This window comes from Symphalangus syndactylus, chromosome 23, assembly GCF_028878055.3.
Source record: "Symphalangus syndactylus isolate Jambi chromosome 23, NHGRI_mSymSyn1-v2.1_pri, whole genome shotgun sequence".
NCBI lineage: Eukaryota > Metazoa > Chordata > Mammalia > Primates > Hylobatidae > Symphalangus > Symphalangus syndactylus.
In genome coordinates this window covers 30,724,319-30,746,516 of record NC_072445.2, presented here as the reverse complement: position 1 = coordinate 30,746,516, position 22,198 = coordinate 30,724,319, and the positions used below count along the sequence as shown (strand labels likewise).

The 22,198-nt window shown below is 37.5% G+C and overlaps 1 protein-coding gene across 1 annotated transcript in view; it reads right to left on the bottom strand.

Annotated features, from left to right (window-relative positions):
* The window catches only part of PRIM2 (DNA primase subunit 2), a 313,885-nt gene that overhangs the window by 97,384 nt on the left and 194,303 nt on the right, over window positions 1-22,198 (bottom strand). Inside the window, exon 9 of the mRNA XM_055262817.2 lies at window positions 1,482-1,554. Coding sequence (XP_055118792.1) covers window positions 1,482-1,554 — 73 coding nt within the window. The remainder of the gene's footprint in view (window positions 1-1,481; window positions 1,555-22,198) is intronic.

The following is a 22,198-nucleotide window of genomic DNA, read 5'->3' as shown; positions in this document are numbered from 1 at the left end:
AACCTCCAACCACTCACATTATATAAGCACAAATCACATGAGTGGAAGTGAGAAGGGGGACTGTTAGAGATAAGTGTTTAATAAAAAATTAAAAGATGGGACATCTTTGAGAACAAACTTCAAATCAACAAATCAACTGTGTAAAGTAGGCAACCCTGTTATTTCTAGACATATTAACTGCAAGTACTTTTTTATAATTTTTCAAATGGAAGATGACCTATTCATTCTGATGCAAACTCACGGTCTTTCTCTACTAGTCTTATTACAGTTCTTGTTTCCAAGCATTAAAATCCCTGTGTATTTTTCATTTATTGTGAATAATTTGGTAGTCGTCTAACCCAAGATTACTTATGGCTGGCTTATTTTCCCCTTGTGTATGGAGTGCAAATGCTGTTATGTATTAACGAGAAATTCTACAAGTATGGCAAAGTACGCTACCCTATGGAATCACAAAGTCAAATGATGCTAAAATAAGCTATCTATTAATCTTGTAGCCTACACTAGATGATGAATTGTCCTCTCCCCCTGAAATTCATATATCGAGTCCTGACCTCTAGTAGCTCCAAATGTGACTATATTTAGAGATGGGGCCTTTAAAGAAATCATTAAGATTAAAGGAGGCCATGGGGGTGGGGCCCTGGTCTCACGTACTCAGTGTCCTTACGAAAAGAAGAGACACCAGGGATGTATGCAAGCAGTGGGAAGACCACAGGAGAACGCAAGGAGAAGGCAGCCATCTGTGAGACAACAAAGGTCCTGGAAGAAGTCAAACCTACTATCACTTTGATCTTGGATTTCGAGCCTCTAGACTGTGAGAAAATAAATTTCTGTCGTCATGACGGCCCTAACAAACTAATACACTCAGTGTTTTCCATTCCCCCTTTATTAAATGTATACAGTATTTAAATGTAAACACAAACTCCATTTAGCTATTTAAAAGAAGTCTTGTTTGGAATAGTTGATTAAATTCTGTTTTCATAAAAGTACAGATAATTTTCTGATTAAATGATTTTCCTATGATTTTTTAAAAATCATATAAGTAGGGCATGGGATTTTCTTTTTTTTTTTTTTTTGAGACGGAGTCTTGCCCTGTCGCCCAGGATGGATTGCAGTGGCGCGATCTCGGCTCACTGCAAGCTCCACCCGCTGGGTTTACGCCATTCTCCTGCCTCAGCCTCCCGAGTAGCTGGGAATACAGGCGCCCGCCACTACGCCCGGCTAATTTTTTGTATATTTAGTAGAGACGGGGTTTCACCATGTTAGCCAGGAGGGTCTCGATCTCCTGACCTCGTGATCCACCCACCTCGGCCTCCCAAAGTGCTGGGATTACAGGCATGAGCCACCACGCCCGGCTGGGATTTTCTTTAAAATTAATCAGCAAGCAATGAAATAATATTCTATCTCCTCACCCAAAAGTCTTTAAGAAAATCTATGTTCCCTCCATTGATAAAGTTCTAAGTTTAAAAGAATGTGCTACTTACCGAATCAATCTGATCTAAAGAAATCTTCCCAACATTTCCCTGGGTACTGTAATCTTGGCCAGTGTAGGAATGACTTTAAAAAAAGAAAAATATATATTAAAACAGATTCATAAAATACTTTTGATCCCTTCGAAGGAAATTTTTAAAATTTTGAAAATGATTAAAATAAGAAAGCATTTTACATATAAACCTTAGCAGAAACATAGCCAAGTGTTTTAAACGCATTTAATGAAATTAAGTAACTTACCCCAAAATAATACAAAAATATAGTAACAGTCTGAACCTCCTGACTCCTAGTCTAGAGCACCACTTCCATTTTTTTAGATGCATAATCCAAGTTGTTGTTAAAGTTCAAACCTCTACCATTTATCCTTTATTAACAGCACGACAACATAGCAAAAAAGCAGCTGGAACTTAAATTGGGAATCGTCACTTAAAAGTAGCAGGTGAGCAAGTTACTTAGTTACTCTCTGTATGCCAGGTTCCTTATTGACTAATGGTGATAATAATGCCTGCTTTGCAGTGTTGATAGGAGGTCTGAATTGTAAGAATTTTTGTTAAAGAGCCTGACATAAAGCAATCACTGTTTATTAAAATAAATAATATCTGAATAGCATTTTACAGTGTACAGAGTCTTCAATAGCCTCTAATTAGATCCTTGCAACCCCCTGAGAGAGTATTTCCATATATCATTTGATGAATGGAGGCTTGGAGGAGTTAGAAACTTGTTAGGATCAGAAAGCAAGTCAGCAGTGCAGTAGGAACTCAAACCTTTTGATTCCTAATTCCCCATTTTTTCACCGCACCATATCATCCTCTTCCCTATAATAAATTTTCCTGCATGATTATCTTCAAATTAGGACACATAACTTGGTATATACTACCTAAAGCCACCCACCTCAGTAATGTTTCACCTCCTTGACACAACACACTACTCATGCCCAACTCCATGAACACAGACTCAGGTGCATGCAGATGTGACATAGCAAAAATCAGCTGCTAGATTACATAGAAATCCACAATCAAACCAAGGATTATACAAATACCACAACTAAAGGGAAGTCCTGGAGTGAAGTCATTATGATCATAAAGAATTCCACCTGGGCAACAGAGTAAGACTCTGTCTCTAAAAATAATAAAAATTAAAAAAAAAAAAACAAAAAAAACCTGGGCATGGTGGCATGCCTGTAGTCCTAGCTACTCTGGAGGCTGAGGTAAGAGGACTGCTCGAGCCAGGGAGATCAAGGCTGTAGTGGGCCATGATCACGCCTGAGCATTTGAGCCTAGGCTATACAGCGAGACTCTGTCTCAAACAAACAAACAAACAATCCAGATACTACTTTCTATCTGCTCAGTTACAGATTCTTCCTGCTGAACCACATATACGCTCAAGATGCTCTGTAGACAGGCTGTTGTTTCCCATAATCAATCAATTTTACTGATTAAACAATGGGTATGGATTATGAAGCAAAACCACAATATAGCTGGCTCACACCTGTCATCCCAGCACTTTGGGAGGCTGAGGCAGGCAGATGGCTTGAGCCCAGGAGTTCAAGACTAGCCTAAGCAACATGACAAAACCTGGTCTCTATAAAAAATACAAAAATTGGCCAGGCATGGTGGTGTGTGCCTGTAGTCCCTGCTACTCAGGAGGCTGAAGCAGTAGGATGGCTTGAGCCCAGGAGGTGCAGGATGCAGTGAGCTGAGATTGTGCTCCACCCTGGGTAACAGAGTGAGACCCTGTATCAAAAAAAAGAAAAAAAAAGGTACAGATTTCCCCTCCCTGCAAGTCCTCCTTCTACAGGCTAAGAAGGACCTGAGAATTACTCCGAGAGCAGAATGAGTAGACTAATACTGAGGGAAACCAGAAGATGCCACCCCCAAAATATGAAGGATTATTGAGCAAAGGCAATTTAAGAAGAAGCAGATTCAGGAAAGCTCTCTGCCCTCCCTCTATCTGCCTAAAAGCAAAACGCAGATTTACAAAGACAAAAGTCATCCTGCCCACCTTTACCAGTGAGAACAAAGGTTGATCAGTGAAGATAACTTCAGATTCTTATTATGTGGAGATGATACCAGAGGAAACTATATGAACAAGCTTTACCAACTGGTCTTTATCTGCCATTTATTTGCCTTCTCACAAGTTGCTGCCACCAGAGACTCAAAGTCCTTGTCCTTTGCCATGTCACTTCAGAAATTTATCGCTCCTAGTTGAATTTGCTATATAAACTTGAATCGAAAACACCTTTTTTGAGAACTACTTACTTTCTGGATGTTTTCCATGCATATGCCTTCCATAGCACACACATGTGCTATGGTTTGAATATCTGTCCCTTCCAAAACTCATGTTTAAATTTAATCCCTAATGTGGCAGTATTGAGAGGTGGGATTAATGGATACAGGATTAACAGATTAACGAGTTGCCATGGGAGGGAAACTTGTGGCTTTATAAAATGAGGAAGAGAGACTTGAGCTGGCATGTTAACACACTCAGCCCCCTCGCCATGTGATACCCTATACCACCTCAAGACTCTTCAGAGAGTCCCTACCAGCAAGAAAGCTCTCACCAGGTGCACCCTCTGGACCTTGGACTTCCCATCCTCCATAACTGTAAGAAATAAATTTGTTTCCTTTATAAATTACCCAATTTCAGATATTCTGTTATAAGCACAGAAAACTGATACAAAATGTTAATAAACTTGTTTGTTTTTCTCCTATTAATCTGTCTTTTATTACATGGGTCCTTTCCAACCTATAGGGCTTGAAGAAAAAATTCTTCTTCCCCTATGAGACCATATCCTAAAACACATCTCCTCTTGTATTATTTTCCCTTGCCTTGTATTATCTTTCCCTTGAGTAACACCTTTCTGACAACGTGTTATTAGATTCTATGCATTTCATTAATTGCGGTAGCACAATGGCATATAAAACTCATGCAAAGTTAAATTGATAGCTGCCATTTAACTTTAATGTTTTAGACTTTAGCACACAGCATAACCAGATAATTGTTTCAGTGAAATCTCAGGAATAAAAATGTTATCTCTTTTTCCAACATGTCTCACAGTAGAGCAAAGGGGCATTGGGAATGGCAGTAGGCTAGGCGTATGAAGACACGTTCTTGGTTTTTTTTTTTTTTTTTTGAAATGGAGTCTCGCTGTGTCGCCCAGGCTGGAGTGCAGTGGGACGATCTCGGCTCACTGCAAGCTCCGCCTCCCAAGTTCACGCCATTCTCCTGCCTCAGCCTCCCGAGTAGCTGGGAATACAGGTGCCCACCACCATGCCCAGCTAATTTTTGTATTTTTTAGTAGTGACGGGGTTTCACCATGTTAGCCAGGATGGTGTCGCCCTCCTGACCTCGTGATCCACCCGCCTCGGCCTCCCAAAGTGCTGGGATTACAGGCGTGAGCCACTGTGCCCGGCTGGTTTTTGTTCTTTAAATACCAGTTCTGCAAACTGGGACAAGTCACTTAACCATTCTGATTTGCACCATCCTTATTTGTAAAATGGCACTAATAATGCCAGCCCTGCCTAATTAACAGAAACACTGGGGAAATCAAATGAAATAATGTATCTAAAGTGCTAAATAAAATCAGTGAAGCATACTCCAGCACAAAGAGCAATTGCAGTCTTGACCAGTAAGTACAGAAATCACAGGATTGTAAGAGAGACCACAGCATGATCCTGTGAAGGAGCCATCACCCAGCTGGGAAGTACTAGGCTATGCCATTGACCCTTGTAAGTCTCAGCTTCTTAGTCTATCAGCTGAAGGTGGTGATTACAATGATATAACAGGATTGTTCAGATCAAATAAACAAATATGAAAGGCCTCTATAAATGGTAAAATGATGTACAAACAGAATTATAGTTATTGAGTAAATGAAGCCAAATTACTACGCCACAAGGAAGTTGTTCTCAGCCCAGATTAATGCATACTGTACTAAGTACAAAGAGTAGATATATAAAGAGGACATATACATTTGCCTAAATGACAGTATAAAATGCTTGTTCTTCCACACCTCACTAGAATATACAAAAGGGCTAAATTTCGAGGAAAAAAAGAAAAAAAGCAAGAGAATGCTAGCACCGATGAATGCAAAGACTTTATTGGTATAAATGCCTACAGAGAGAATACAAGTAAACTTAAACTGTGTAGACATCAAACTTCTAAAAATATTTTTGGCCAGTCCCAGTGGCTCATGCCTCTATTCGCAGTACTTTGGGAAGCCAAGGCAGGAGGACCGCTTGGGCCCAGGAGTTAGAGATCAGCCTGGGCAACATATAGCAAGACATCATCGCTACAAAAAAAAAAAAAAAAAGAAATTAGCTGGGTGTGGTGGCACGCACCTGTAGTCTCAGCTACTCAGGTGGCTGAGGTGGGAGGATTGCTTGAGCCTCGGAGTTTGAGGTTGCAGTGATTTATGATCACATCACTGCAGTCCAGACTGGATGAGGGAGTGAGACCCTGTCTCAAAAATAAAAAATAAAAACTCTATAAAAAAGACATATACATAATAGAAAGACGGCCACCAGCCTAGTGTGGGCAAGTACGGAACCCATGGGGGTGGGGATGAATATGACAGAAATGAAGATGTTAAGTATCAGAATTAGGAATGGCATTTCTCCTCTACTCATCTATAATCAGAAAGCCTTATGTCTGCATTAGAGGAGGTGATAATAAACATCACAGCTACTTAACACCTATTTGAACTAGTTAAGGATAGCTGGGGGGCAGGGGGATTGTTAGATACAACACAACAAAGGCAGTTGATGAGAAGCCTGTATCCCATGCTCTGCAGGCAGTGAAAAATCACGAAAAGATGTGAGGCAAGAACTGACATAATCCAGTTTACACCTGAGAAACAAAGCAGTGTGGGGAAATAATTAGAAAGGGGAGGGACTGGCAACTAACTGAAAGAATACTGTAGGCAATGTTACATCCAGGCGAGGAAAGGTGAGAGCCTGAGTAAAGTAGGGGTAACGGATGGAGAAAGGAAGGCAATAGATGGGTTCAGGAAATTTTCTGGAGAAGAATGGATATGCTTTGATGAAGGAGGTAGAAAAGTCAAGAATAACAGATCAGTTTCTAGCCTGAGTGACTGAGTGCTTCCAAGCCACGATTTCACTTTCCACAAGATAAAAACTGTTTAGCCTAAACAATAAAACTGTAACTCAGGAATAAACTTACAAAGAAATTATGAAAATACAAGTTTTGATAATAAATTTTCTTCACTCATCCTTACAATGTTTCCAGGTGAATGGTTTTTTCCTCATAATAATGAAACATTGACAGAAGCTCAAAAATCAAGGTAGAAGAAAAACAAATAATGCTGCCATAAAATAAAAAAAACCCTTAAAAACAATTCACATTGGCTCATGAAACTGGCTTTTACTTGGAAGTGCCAAGAGATGGTTCTAAAGGAGAATCCTAGCAGGTAGCCAGGGAAAGAGACGCATCCTTCTCCATTCAGAGCTCAGCGCCAGCTTTCTATCACACTGCTGCCAAATAAATGAAGCTGCTATATTAATGAATTGTCAAAATATATTCTTATTTTCATGATTTGAAAATGATCGATTTTATGAGGGAACATGTCTTAGTGATTATTATGTTGGGAAAACATAGAAAGTCATTTTTAAAAGCAAAAAACATTTCTAATTGCTTCAACATCTATAAACGCATGCAAACCCAGCAGAAAATAGTTTTTGGTCCATTTAAAATACTCACAGCTTCGAGAGACATTCACTGTCACCAACATAGTTTTTTTAACAAGGGATTCAGTAAGCATAAAAGCTTTCCTACTCCTAATATTTCATAAAAGAATAAAGTGAGATGTAACACAAATACCATTTTTTCAATATAGAAGACTGAAGAACATTTTAATGGGTCACAAAATTCACATTATGTCATTAACGACTATTTTGCCAAATATAAAGGGCAATGTTTGATTAATCAGAGAATCTTGAAAAATCTGAATTTGATTTCCTTAATTCTCAGTTTAGCCACTAATTTTCCACAAGTTTAAAAGGAAAAAGACAAGGCAAGCTATGCATCAATTTTCTTCATCCATAAATATGTGTGGTAACGGGTAAGGAACTGCAGTGATTTACTTACACTCCCTATGCATAATTTATTTGCTAAAGTATCAGGTGAAAGGCATTAAGGGTGAAATACCAGTTTTCTCAAGTTATAGAAAAGTAATGAAAACAATAAAGATGTGGTTCAGTGAATATTCAATTACATTAGAAATCTATCTGAAGACACTTGGTTGTAAAAGGATATAGTGTATTTTTGCTAAAATGTAACAATTACTGCACTGTAAGAGCAAAATAAACACTTTCACTACCGAAACAGAACCATATAAATGCATAAAACCCAGGACAAACTACTTTTCTAATATCACTAGATTGTCAGATTCTCTCTCTATAAGACACTTTTTTTCCCACATCCCAGTTGTTGTACTTATTTGGATGTAAAAGATTCTAATTATTAAAACAAACAAACAAATAAAAAAAACACCACACACACACCTTCAGGAATCCCTCCCTGTACAACCCCCCTATCTCTCAGCATACACTTATTAAGCACCTTTGTGACCAAGGAAGGGTCCAAGCAGTGAAGGATCCAGACATAGTCCAGGGAGGATAATGTGATGAGTGCCACAACAATGCTCAAAACAATTGTTCCTCAGGCCCGCAGAGAGGAGGGCTCTTCTAAATGAAGGGTGAGAGGAGAAGGTAGGCAATGTGGGGCATTAAAGATTTTTGAGCAAGACAATGACACTGAATAGAGAGAGTTATGCTTTACAAACACAGACTACAGGATTCTAGAATGTTATTAGAATGTTGTTGAAATGACTGACAACAGGTCTAGGTTGAATAGAGAAGCCTGCTGAGCCACATGGGGAGGTGATCTTGGGGAACTGAAGTAGAAGGCTCGGATGAAGGGAAGATGACAATCAGCAGGAATGAGCAACTGGGGAGTAAAGTGGAAGAATTAGAGACTGTAGTCAGAAAATAATTTAAGCTTGGAGGTTTAGAAGTAGGATGTGATAATCACAAAAAAAAGTCAAAGACCTGGTTGTTTCAATATTTTTATCATTTGTAGTTTAACAATTTGAATATATTAAAACATTCTGACATTTTGACCAGGTTCACAAAAGTATGTGATTAAAGTTTATTAAGGTTGTCGAAGGGGTTTTAAAGTAAGGATGTGGTAACAGCATGGCATTTTGGAATAATAAAGTCTTTTTCTTGGGATCTGAAGGGTTATCACATAACAGATGGAGGGGCAGAAAAGAGAAGCAAAGCCAAGAAAATTTCTAAAAAGTAGTTTATAGATGAAGAGGTTAGGTTAGAGAAAAAACACAAGCAAGGGCAGGTGGGCAGGGGGTGGGGGAGAAATTCGGTAGGAAATTAGGTAGGTCCTGAGATAGGTCTTTAATCAAAGACCATTAAAATATAATTTTAAAAACCCCTTTAAGTCCTATTTCCTTTGTAATAATAAAGTGCTAAGTTTCTGTTTTCATGAAAATTTGAGGTTTTCTCCAGGTTTCTAAACACCTAAGTGTACATGTAATAGTGTCTTCTAAGAAAACAGAATTTTGCAATTGTGTATAACAAACTCTGCCTACACAAAAGTAATGTGGTGTTTTTGTTTTGTTTTGAGGTGATGGTCTTAAATTACATATTCTGCTATAAGAGAATTCATGATACACAAAATATATAAAAGCATCCTTTTTTTTTTTTTTAAATTTGAGACGGAGTTTCACTCTTGTTGCCCAGGCTGGAGTGCAATGGTATGATCTCGGCTCACCGCAACCTCTGCCTCCCCAGTTCAAGTGATTCTCCTGCCTCAGCCTCCCAAGTAGCTGGGATTACATGCATGTACCACCAAGTCTGGCTAATTTTGTATTTTTAGTAGAGACGGGATTTCTCCATGTTGGTCAGGTTGGTCTTGAACTCCTGATCTCAAGTGATCTGCCCGCCTCGGCCTCCCAAACTGCTGGGATTACAGGCATGAGCCACCGTACCCAGCCAAAAGCATCTTTTAATGGTTGCAATTGTTCAATAAACTTACATAAAACTTAATTAAAACACCTGAGGAACTTTTCCCTCTCATATTATCTTGCTCATTAAACATAAGAGGGCAGCATGGCTAGTTTTCCAATATAGCTTAAAATCACAGTAAACAGAAAATTATAAAGCTAACAGAATTTCAATAATTTATAGGCTGAAAAGAGAAAGGTTAAGACTTTCAAAACATACAAAACACATATTTATGCAACCAAATTTAAATGATCCCATTTTAAATCCAATTAAATCAATCTAATTTTGGAAAATGCAGGGGTTGGGGAATGACCAAGACAGCAAGGCATAATTAATCACATCCACACTAAACTAGAGTTTCCCCCAAATACTACCTCATAAACGTCTAATGTACAGAGCAAAAATACCATGGATATATAAAAGGATAAATCTGAAACACATACATCTGCACACATCTGATCTGTGAATTGTAGTGAAAGGCAGACCTACTCCTGGACTTCGTAGAAACAACACAAATTTAAGTCCTGTTCAATGTACCACGAATATCAAGGTGAGCACTTAGGTACTCAACAGGGAATTGTTTTCGAGTTGAAACTCAGAGTTGAAAACAAAAAGCAGAAATTACATGAAAGTGGATTTATGGGTCTCATGGCAAGATTAGCTGGGTAAGAAAAATAATAATAACCTTTTCATGCTGTGGCACTGATTGTTGGCAGAAGATGGATCATCACACCTCAGCTCCAAGAGTGGTGTTCACCAGCTCCACTACTGTGACATAAATGCCACAGGGCATTACTGACAAAATGGGAGGGCAAAAGTCAGCTTTTCATGGGTGATTACAACTCCAGTCATTTTCTCCTTTCCAGACTACTGATGAAAATTTGACAGAGTAAACAGGAAGTAGTGGAATAGTTGCAACACTTTAGGAATTGGCTGCAACTCCTCTTCATTTGTATAATTTCTCCAAGTCCAGTTTGCCCAAGGCAATCATGGAGGCATAAAAGAACCAGGCAATAAATAGAGAAGAGTGATTAACAGGGTAAGTTTCAGAATCCAAGAGTCATGCAAAAGTTTGCATACAGTCACTACCTGTGTGATTTTGCAAAGATCTCTTAATTGCTTTCATCTTAAGCACTGGTAAAACAGGGATTATAAAAGTCACAAAAGTGCTGCTCTCAAAAAGTTCTTGTGAGGACAAATGAAATGTCTGTAGTGTTTATCACAGTATTTTTCACTTAAATTGTAATAAACATCATCATCATCTCGGCCTAAATTTATTATTCTTAAACATTTTGGATTTTTTTTCTCTGTTCTTAACGTTCACCAATTTCTTCCTATGAATACTAGAAAAAATAATTTCTTTCCAATCTTCTTCATACTATCACATAAAATGTTTAACCTCAAAGTATTAATAGGAGAATTTAGATGTCCTTGAATAACCTGATATCGGGAAGATTTTGTGAGTCTATCATTATAGTCTATATTTACATTTTTAGGAAGTGTCCAAAGTACAAATATTCAACTTAAACAGAAGAGATTTAAATGATATCCATTTTTATAAAGCTTTACTGTTCAATATAGTATCCATTAGCCAAATGTGACCATTGAGCACTTGAAATGTAGCTTAGACTAAATTGAGATGTTCAATAAGTACAAAGTACACACTGGATTTCAAAGACTTAGTACATAAAATGTAAAATATTTCATTCATAATTTTTCATAGTGATTACATATTAAAATATTTTGAGCTGGCTGTGGTGGCACATATCTGTAGTCCCAGCTATTCAGGAAGCTAAGGAAGAAAGATTACTTGAGCCTAGGAGTTCAAGTAGCTGAGCCTGGGCAAAAGAGCAAGACCCCATCTCTTAAAAAAATAAATAAAAGATATTTTGAATAAGAGTTAAATAAGGTATGTTATCAAAATTAATTTCACTAATTTAAAATTATATATAATTATATATGTGGCCTACATTTGTTGCTCTCATTACGATTCTACTTGATAGCAGTATTGTATAGTGAGGACACAATGACATAAAACAATCAAATAATTCTCTCTGGAGGACTACGTATACCTACAGAATAGCCAGATGACTTGCCCTGACTTCTATTTGCTACACTAACATCAATCTCTGCCAGTCATAAGCAAAATACAGGCTGCAATTAGGCCAACTAAAGGAAGTGCTTCAAGTTTACTGTAAATGTGCTTGTTTTTACAACATTTTACTTGGGAATCAAGTTTTTATATTTAAGCCATAGTTTGCCATTTATACTATTAGGGAAGCAATCTTGAATTCTGATTAGCGTGGTAGTAACCTGAATTGTTTCTCTGGGGACAAAGAAAGCTGTGACATGTTTATCTTCGAGGCTTTGGGGCTGCTTGGCCAACCTCAACCTCAATACCTAATTGCAACTGTCCATTCTTCTCTCATTTGTAAGAAGCCACAATAGACAGGATGCAAATGTGGCTTACAGCAAAGTCCTAAGCCAGAGTGGAAAGAATTCCTCCCTCATCCTCAGGGGGTATTTCTCTGCCCTCCCTCCCCACCAGCAGACAGAGTTTCTGAGGTTCATAAAACAATAACATATAAAACACATTTCCATTCTTTGTCAAGCATTTCCCAGTATTCTCAAGCCTAAAGAGGTTAACACCATTTACTCCTTTCTATCTGGCAGGTTATAGTTTATCATATTGCTTAAACTAGCATAAAATAAAAAAGCAGTGAAGAAAGCATCACAAATAATCAAAACTGATCTCTGCATCAAAGAAACATATTTATTTGGACCATTAAAAAGTAAGCTAATACATCTTTCAAAATGAGAGTAATCTCCTACATCATTCCATAAAAGTATACCAAGTTCCAATACAGCCTTTTCACATGAAGCCAGGTATAATAATAGCACAAATGGAAAAACAATTTCAGGAAGAGGAAATAAATGTTTCTGTACATTACCCATATATCTATATTTTGCAATCACAATTTTACCCACTTTGGGTGTTAAAAAAAAAAAAAACCCTATCCACATAAACTAGGCCACTCAGACATTTAGAAAGCACAGTCCCTGCACTTTGGATTTGTTGGGTAGGTAGGAAATCAAAGGAACCAAAGCTTACAATATATCATTTCCTGCAGTGAAGGGTATCACAGGAAAATTCAGTCAACAGCTGTCACCACTGAAACTGAAATGAGTTTGGGTTTTTTTCTCCAGCTAAATCCCTAGTAAATGATATCCAACTTGTATTAGCCCAGGTGATTTTCCCTGCAGTTACTCCAAATGAGAACACAATCAATAAAATTCTGTTTTAAATTGGTTGAATGTAGATTATTTTTCCACAAGCATAAATTTTATTCAACTTTATTTTTAAAAGAGTCTCTGCAGAAAACTACCATCAGACAACATGCGGTATAATGATCTATTTTTCTTTATAACTGGGAGAAATTGTATGATTCCAAGAGGCTAAAATATCCAATAAAAATCAGGACCATATGGGTTTCCATATCAGGTAGGAACTATAAATGGTACAACTGCTACTTTATTTTATGTTTCCCTCATCTTCCCCATGTTGCCCATATTTTCCTATTTATTCCAAGTTATAACCAAAATCCAATGAACTCCAAGATAAGTGAAAGTTGCATCTCATTTTTCTATAAAAATATCTGTACATTTGTCAAAAGACATTGAACTATACCCTTTAAATGGGTGGATTTTTTGTGTATAAACTGTACCTCAATAAAATTGATTTTAAAAGTAAAATACACACATACACCCCCGTAATATATATTCAAACTACAGCTTTTCATTGGTATTTTCACCACATAACTTTAAGACTCCCAACAAACATAACTATTTTCATGAGTAAAAATTTTATGTTCCTTTACTCTCTATATTCTTAGCATATATTCTGGTAATATAATTAACCCTAATACAGATGGTTTTGGTTTTGGGTTGGGTCCAGGATAGTCAAATGACTACAATAAAGAAAGGATTCATAATAGGGTAGTCATGAAAAAGTGAGAGGTCGAGGGAATAAAGTTCCAACATCCAGCAAAATTAATACATTAAAATGATAGACAACGTCTTCCCATTCCCCCACAAATAATTTACACAATGTGGAATGCTACGGAGATGAGCTATTACACATTTATGGCATTCTAGGATTATCCCCTCACATTTGTTCCCCAATAACTGCCACAATGTTTTGGGAGCTTTGGTGGGGGGTGCTGGAACAGTTAATGAGGTTTATTATTAAAAGTCACAGTCCAACAGTCGCATTACATCCTTTCCTTATACGCCACTTCAGTCTCACATAGCCATTGACAATGCCTCATAATGTTTAAGGGTTTCACTTCATAGATCAAAACAGCAAGGTATGTAACAGTTTTGTTTCTGGTTTTGTTTTTGAATACAAGTGGTCAACATTTGAATAAGTTGTTGCGGGAAGTCAGGGACCCCAAACAGGGGGACCGGCTGAAGCCATGGTAGAAGAACGTGGATTGTGAAGATTTCATGGACATTTATTAGTTCCCCAAATTAATACTTTTATAATTTCCTATGCCTGTCTTTACTGCAATCTCTAAACACAAATTGTGAAGATTTCATGGACACTTATCACTTCCCCAGTCCATACCCTTGTGATTTCCTAGGCCTGTCTTTACTTTACTCTCTTAATCCTGTCAGCTGAGGAGGATGTATGTTGCCTCAGGACCCTGTGATAATTGCGTTAACTGCACAAATTGTAGAGTATGTGTGTTTGAACAATATGAAATCTGGGCACCTTGAAAAAAGAACAGGATAACAGCAATTGTTCAGGGAATAAGAGAGATAACCTTAAACTCTGACCTCTGGTGAGCCAGGCGGAACAGAGCCATATTTCTCTTCTTTCAAAAGCAAATGGGAGAAATATCGCTGAATTCCTCTTCTCAGCAAGGAACATCCCTGAGAAAGAGAATGCACCCCTGGAGGTAGGCCTATGAATGGCCCCCCTGGGTGTAGCCGTCTCTTATGGTCGAGACTGCAGGGGTGAAATAGACCCCAGTCTCCCATAGCACTCCCAGGCTTATTAGGAAGAGGAAATTCCCGCCTAATAAATTTTGGTCAGACCAGTTGATCTCAAAAACCCTGTCTCCTGATAGAATGTTATCAATGACAATGGTGCCCGAAACTTCATTAGCAATTTCAATTTCGCCTCGGTCCTGTGGTCCTGTGATCTCGCCCTGCCTCCACTTGCCTTGTGATATTCTATTACCTTGTAAAGTACTTGATGTCTGTGACCCACACCTATTCGCACACTCCCTCCCCTTTTGAGAATCCCTAATAAAAACCTGCTGGTTTTTGCAGCTTGTGGGGGCATCACGGAACCTACCGACATGTGATGTCTCCCCTGGATGCCCAGCTTTAAAATTTCTCTCTTTTGTACTCTGTCCCTTTATTTCTCAAGCTGGCCGATGCTTAAGGAAAATAGAAAAGAACCTACGTGAATATCGGGGCAGGTTCCCCGATAATAAGTCATTGGTAAGAAAAAGAGGGAGCACTTCTGAGATCACACAGAGGAATAGAAAGTACTCTCTGTCCTCCATGATTAGTTCCTGACTGCATAAAGAAAAAGTCCCATGTCCCAAAACAAAAGATAAAAACAGCAGTACATTTCTACAAAGATAAAAAGCATTTCTTTATCATAGTTATCCTTTGGAAATAACAGAAAATCCATCAGCTTTTTGTCCAAATTACCATCTTATTCAGTCTCAATATTTAGCAGCTTGGAAAACGGAATTAAAGGTAAAATTTTTTAACCTGAAAGTTTCTATAATTCACTCATCCATTCATTCATTTATTCATTCATTCATTCAAGTGTTTACTGAGGTCCTATTATGCCATTCTTATACGTAATGGGGAGATAGTGGTAAACAAGATGGCCAAATTCCTTCATCTCATGGAGATCATACCCTAGGCAAAAAAATACTGAACAAGCAAACAAATTAAAACGATCATTCCAACTAGTGATGTTGCTGTGAAGAAAACATAACATAGTGAGAAAATATTATAAAGCACTTGCGAGGGTGACTTTACATTGGATGATTAAGGACACGCCTCAATAAGACCTGAAAAGATGCACCGCTATACACATTTTTGTTTCCACTAATGTACACATTTGATGACTGTTCCTGGTAGGTTGTATGTATGCAGTAAGTCAAGAACCAAGATATCGCTACTAAAAGTGGGCATTTAAAATTCATCTTGTATTATCCTTTCTAGCACTACTTTCCAAATAGTAATTAGAAACAATTGAGAGTGCATTAAACTTTTGGTGAGTCTTGGTAGTCTGCCTTTCCTCAGCTCAATTTATTGAATTTTGTTTTGTGTTTACTCTGAGTAAATAAAGGTTAATTGGTTCTGGAATGCCAAGGGGTGCTCTTAGGTTAACTAAACATTTAGACTCACAAGACTATGCCATAGGCCCCTTGAGGCATCAGTTTACTTGGAAAGATCCAGGACAGGAATCACAGCTTGCTAGCTGGGCAGCTTCAAGTATTCCTTTTCCATGGAATCCTTACCACAGTCCTGCACAGGTGGACAGCTCATTCAGGTACAGAGGCAAAATCCCCACCAGTGGAGATGTGAGAGCTGCCCTGACTTAGGAGCCTCATGACTCTCAGTGGCCACAATTGCTTATAACCGCTCCATACGTATAGCTTTTCCAGGGCTACCTCAGATTTGAAACTCTAAGCCCCACTACTATGATTTTTAAAAAATATGTAATTATTTAAATATATTTCAAATACAATATGGAACTACACTATCAAATACAGTAACCATTAACTAAAATTGGTTACTGAAATTAACATTTTAATTAATTAAAATTAAATAAAATTTAAAATTCAGTTCTTTAGTAGCACTAGCCATGTTTCAAATGCTCAATAGCTGTAAGTGGCTATTGGCTACTGGATTAAACAGTAGAGGTATAGAACACTTCCATCATCACAGAAAGTTCTATTACATAGCATTCAACAAGTTACTTTTTGTTGCTAATATATCACAAATACTGCCACAATGCTTTCTCAGGCCTTTTAAGAATATTATTTCCCATAACATCATTATTATTTTGTACTTTGTTAGTGTTTTATGACTAACACAGTGTAAAATCACTAATTTTCTTTGTAACTTAACCAGAGAGCGATCAATGTTTTAAAGAAACCCAATGAGTGAAGAATAGGAAATTTAACAACTGCAGATATTAAAACTATTAAAAAAGCATAAGAAATCATAAATTTTACTTTCCAGCGGTATCTTGCTTCTTGACTTACTGCATACATACAAGGCTCCCAGTATCCTGTATCCACAATCCAGAAATTCCTGAGAAACTCTGGAGTCAGAGGACTAAGGGAAATCTACAATGTCTGGTTGGAGATAAGCTACAAGACCACTGTGACAAGCAAAGTTTCATTATTTCCAGGATGCTACGTACTCTCATATAATCACATACCTCCACTATGCCAAGAGTCATCATGATTTATTATAATTACTTTAGTTAAAATTCTCTTTTTACTGACAACTATTCAGTCCTACAAGGGCAGAAATAAATGTATCCCTAGAACCTAACACCATGTGAGGCAACCAGTAAGAGTTCCTTTAATATGTGTTCAATAAATGTAAATAAAACAAACTCTTAGAATGCTAAAAGGTGTGTGAGCGTGTATTACTGAACAGCTCTCACACAAAGTACCTCAGTACAACTCAGCCACTATATGTAACCTCATTACCAAGTCTACTATTTACAGCAGTGTTTATTTGCCTTGTTCTAGGTAGCTGGTTGATAAAACAGGAAAGATTTTTCTATCTTCCTTCAGTATCATTAAAAAGAAAATCAGTAACTTTTTATATTTCTGTTAAGAACTCATTTCTTATACCTTTTTTCAACTTTAAGATATATTAAACTAGCAAAGTGAATTAACTACAAAACTCCAGGAAATGTTAGTATTCTATATAAATTAAGAATGGTGACTTACATGTAAAATTGATGAAAAGTGATACAAAAAGCTGTTTTCACTCCATACTCCCACCTCAAAAGAAAACCTTCACTATTAGAGGCTGAATCAGTGACCCTCTAAATATGCTCTAATTCCTGGATCCTCTGAATGTGTTAGGTTACATGGTAAAAGGGGCTCTGCAGATGTAACTAAGGTTAAGGATCTTAGATGAAAAGATTATCCTGGATATCCCTGAAGTCTGATCTAATCGCATGGGCCTTTAAAAGCAGAAAACTTTCTCAGGTTGGAGGCAGTGTGACACAGCAGCGTAAGTTAGAGAGATGTGAAGCATGGGAAGGCTCTGAGATGGGACCCACAGGCAAGGACTTCAGAGGCCTCTAGCAAATCATGGAAAGTATGAAAAGGAATGTGGGCAGCCTCTAGGAGGAAAGAGCAGGCTTCAACTGACAGCCAGCATAAAAACAGGATCTCCAACAACTTAAATAACCTTGGAAGTAAATTCTTCCCCAGAGCCTCCAGTAAGGAATATAAGCCTTGCTGACACCTTGATTTTAGCCTGGCAAGACCCATGTCCAATTTCTAACCTACAGACTGTGAGATAATAAATGGGCATTGTTTTAATCCACTGAATGTGTGGCATTTGTTAAGGCTGGAATAGAAAACTAATACACTGGTCACCTTTTATTTTCTTTATATAAAAATGCTAGTGTCATTGCTAAATATCAGGGAATATATATACAATGTACTTATGCACACAGACATATGACACAAGTGATTTTTAAATATTCTAAAGGAGTGTTTGAAAAAATGGCTATAAAGGCTCTAATCTACACACGCTAATAAGCTTTAACATTTGGCTTCCTCAATTCCACCTTTTTCAAGTCACTCGTTCACTTGTTAAGAAATCTGCCACTTTCTCACTTGGGCAAGATGGCATTTTTAGACTAATGAACTTCCCTGTATTTTCAAAGCTATACACCACCTAGGCTGCTGCTGTTCTTTGTTCTTATCTCCATCTGATCTGCTGGAAAACATCTATGCTGCAATTCCTTCTACATAAAGTTACTATAGTATTTCTTCTCAGTTACTTTGCCTGAACACACAGAAACTGTTCACATTCTATAATTTTTCGCCACAGGTTTATTCAACCCCAAAAGCTATACATAGCTGATAAAATGGCAATGGCTAAGTAAAAGTAAATATATCTATTCTTGATTGACTATTATGCACATACTTAAAATTAGAGTCATGAAAATCAATTTTCTACTTTATTACCTAGTTATAACATATTAAGTGAAAATTTTAAAAGTTAACCACTTTATAATTACATTAAAGTATGCATCAAGTTCACAAAAGAAGCTTAGTGGTGGCTGCATTAGGGAGGGAGGTGATTTTATATATTGTGACTATACATTTTACCAAAAACATTAAACGACATTAAATTTGTAACATAATCCATATGCAGATACTGCTTCTTATAAGACTTCCCATGACTCTCTTTACTATCTACTTAACTTGCAGCAACTATTCGGGTGCAGCCTTGGGTGTGTGTGTGGGTGGGGAGAGGGGGGACTGTTTATAAATTTTGGTCCTCTTTCCCCTTAAAAATATAAACATCTTGAGTTAAGGGACCACATCTATTAGTTCTTTTGTACATAATCAGTACCAATTATAGTGCCCTTAACACAACGGGCTGATTCTAACAAAATGCTGACTATTCACAAGTATACCTCTAAGAAGGCATTAACATTTTCCATACAGATGTGAAAAAATTGTAATTCAAAGGTGACAATGGAAAACAATATATTCTAATTTATTAATATCTTACACAGCACCTGGAAAACCTTCACTGTAATCACTGAACTAAAAGCTTGTGCTGCTGCATGTAGAAAAGGAAATAAATGTTCAAGGTACTGCCAGAGACTGGAAACAGGTGATGAGAAAGAGCTAACGAACAACTGAAGCATGTGGACCAGGCTAATGAGGCTTTCATTTCAGCCCTCAACTGATGAAGCCCCTATCTACTAAACCATTTTCTGGCCTTTATTTTACCACAATAGACACACGAATGCCCACACAATTTTCTGATTTCAAAATGAGAACTAATTCAAAAAGAAAACAATGATAGCTGTACCACTTTGGATAGTAAGAAAAGCTTTCTTACAGAGATTACATGTCTGATAAAAAATTTGTGAAAGCATATTCTTTAGAAAAATAAGTAGAAATGTGTGCATATTAACCAAATGTACTGCCTTCGGAAAAGGAATTTTACAAAAGTAGTAATAATACCAACTGAAGGAAGATGCTTTTATTACTTTATATGATTTTAAAATAAAGGTTTGTATAAACATCTGCTTGCAAAATCAGTATGCACTAAAAGTTAATCCATATGATGCAGTCCAAGTACTTACTATAAGTAATACTTGTCTTTCTTAGCTTGTTTTATCTTTGTTTGATTTCTAATTCATTCTTGGGCTGAAATATGCTCACAAAATTATGGTGTGACACATACAAATTTTAAAAATGAGTTATTCTTTAATGACAAAACATTAAATAATAGCAATTTTTTTTTTGAGACAGAATCTTGCTCTGTTGCCCAGCCTGGAATGCAGTGGCGCAATCCTGGCTCACTACAACCTCTGCCTCCTAGTTTCAAGTGATTCTCCTGCCTCAGCCTCCTGAGCAGCTGGGATTACAGGTGCGCGCCACCACAGTGGGCTAATTTTTGTATTTTTAGTAGAGACAGGCTGGTCTCAAACTCGTGGCCTCAAGTGATCTGCTTGCCTCAGCCTCCCAAAGTGCTGGGATTACAGGCGTGAGCCACCACGTCCAGCCAATAATAGCAACTATTACAGTGACTTATAATATGCTGTCCCCCAATGCACTTCGTATCTTGAAGTGAAGGGATAAAGGAGGGAGATACATACACTGTAGGCGTTATTTTTAAGGGAAAAAAATTCTCAATCACACAACTAAAAGTTATCACATGTATAATATGGGCTGCAAGTTTTCCTCTCCAGTTGCACCTATTTATACTTCATATTTATAAGTGAGATAATAAATAAAAATAAACATATTTATCATACACACTTGCTAGCCTAATACCATTTTTATAAATATTATCCCATGGTACCATCATTAGGACAGCAAAGATACTTATTTACAATAAAATTCTACATTCATGGGAACATATTCCAAGACCTTTATGTATCTCCAAACTACCAAATCAGTGAACGATATAATTCACCCTAGAAAATGCAGTGATGTATAACCATGAGAATGACAGTAAAGCCACAATGAGATGGAGGCTCCTTAGATTACATATCTAATCATATGCAATTTGGTGAAAGCAGAAATAATGATTTATACAAATTCCCTCTAAACTTTATATTATTGTAAGTCTAAGTAAGTTTATTTCTTCCAATAGAAAAGTTCCTGGTATCGATTTTGAAAAATGGTATAGTCTTATGAAATAATTAATTCATCTCTTTTGAGGAGAGGGAAAAGCAGTATTTTTCATTAGAAAAATTAGGTTTTCTTGGCTGGTGCATGGTGAACACGGTGGCTCACACCTGTAATCCCAACACTTTGGGAGGCCAAGGCACGCAGAACACCTGGGGTCCGGAGTTAGAGACCAGTCTGGCCAACATGATGAAACCCCATCCCTAGTAAAAATAAAAAATCAGCTGGATGTGGTGGCACATGCCTGTAGTCCCAGCTACTCAGGAAGCTGAGGCAGAAGAATCGCTTGAACCCAGGAGGAGGAGGTTGCAGTGAGCCGAGATCATGCCATTGCACTCCAGCCTGGGCGACAGAGTGAGACTTTGTCTCAAAAAAAGAAAAAGAAAAATTAGGTTTTCTTAATGAGAACATCATGAGGCTCCATCATCAACCTGTAAAATAGGGATTATGATAAATAACCATCTGCCATCCACACTGGATTGTTCTGAGTATGCACCAAAAAGCTAGGTTGGAAAGTACTTTTTAAACTCCAGTCAATTTGACTTCTTGGCCCATCCCCTTCTACCCCTTCTAAAACATTGCCCCTTCAATTATTCCCTCTTACTCCCATACTACTCATTTCTGCCTTAACCTGTAAATATGCTCATCTTACCAATCTTAAGGAAAAAAGAAAACACTTTCTTCAACCATGAAGCTCACAGATGCAGTCCTTTTTCCTTACGTGTCCTCAGAATTAAGCTCTACCAAGAGTAGCCTACTCCCTGTATCTCCACAGCCTCATTTCTTATTTATTCCTCAAATCCTCATAAGACTTGGACTTGTATCCATACCATTAGCACCCATCATACCACTATCCTTTTTTGTTCAAGCCTCCTCTCTGGTGTTTTTACTGGTTTCTCATATCCCAACTCCCGCACTGCCCATCACAAGTCATTTAAACACTGATATTCTGTGGGTTCGATTCAGAACCCTTCACCCTTTTCTTGTCTCTCTATACTATCTTCCTGAGCGATCTCAACCATTCCCTTTATTTTAACCAAGACCTGCACAGTGATGATTAGCAAATGTCTCCCTGATGTAAACCTCACTCTTCAACTGTGGGTCTGTATTCAACTACTTATTAAAACATCCCTCACATATGTCCCCACAGGTATCTCAAGCTTAAAATGTCTGAAACTACTGAAATTACCATCTAAGCAATCATATTCATTCCCTAATTGCCTTGTC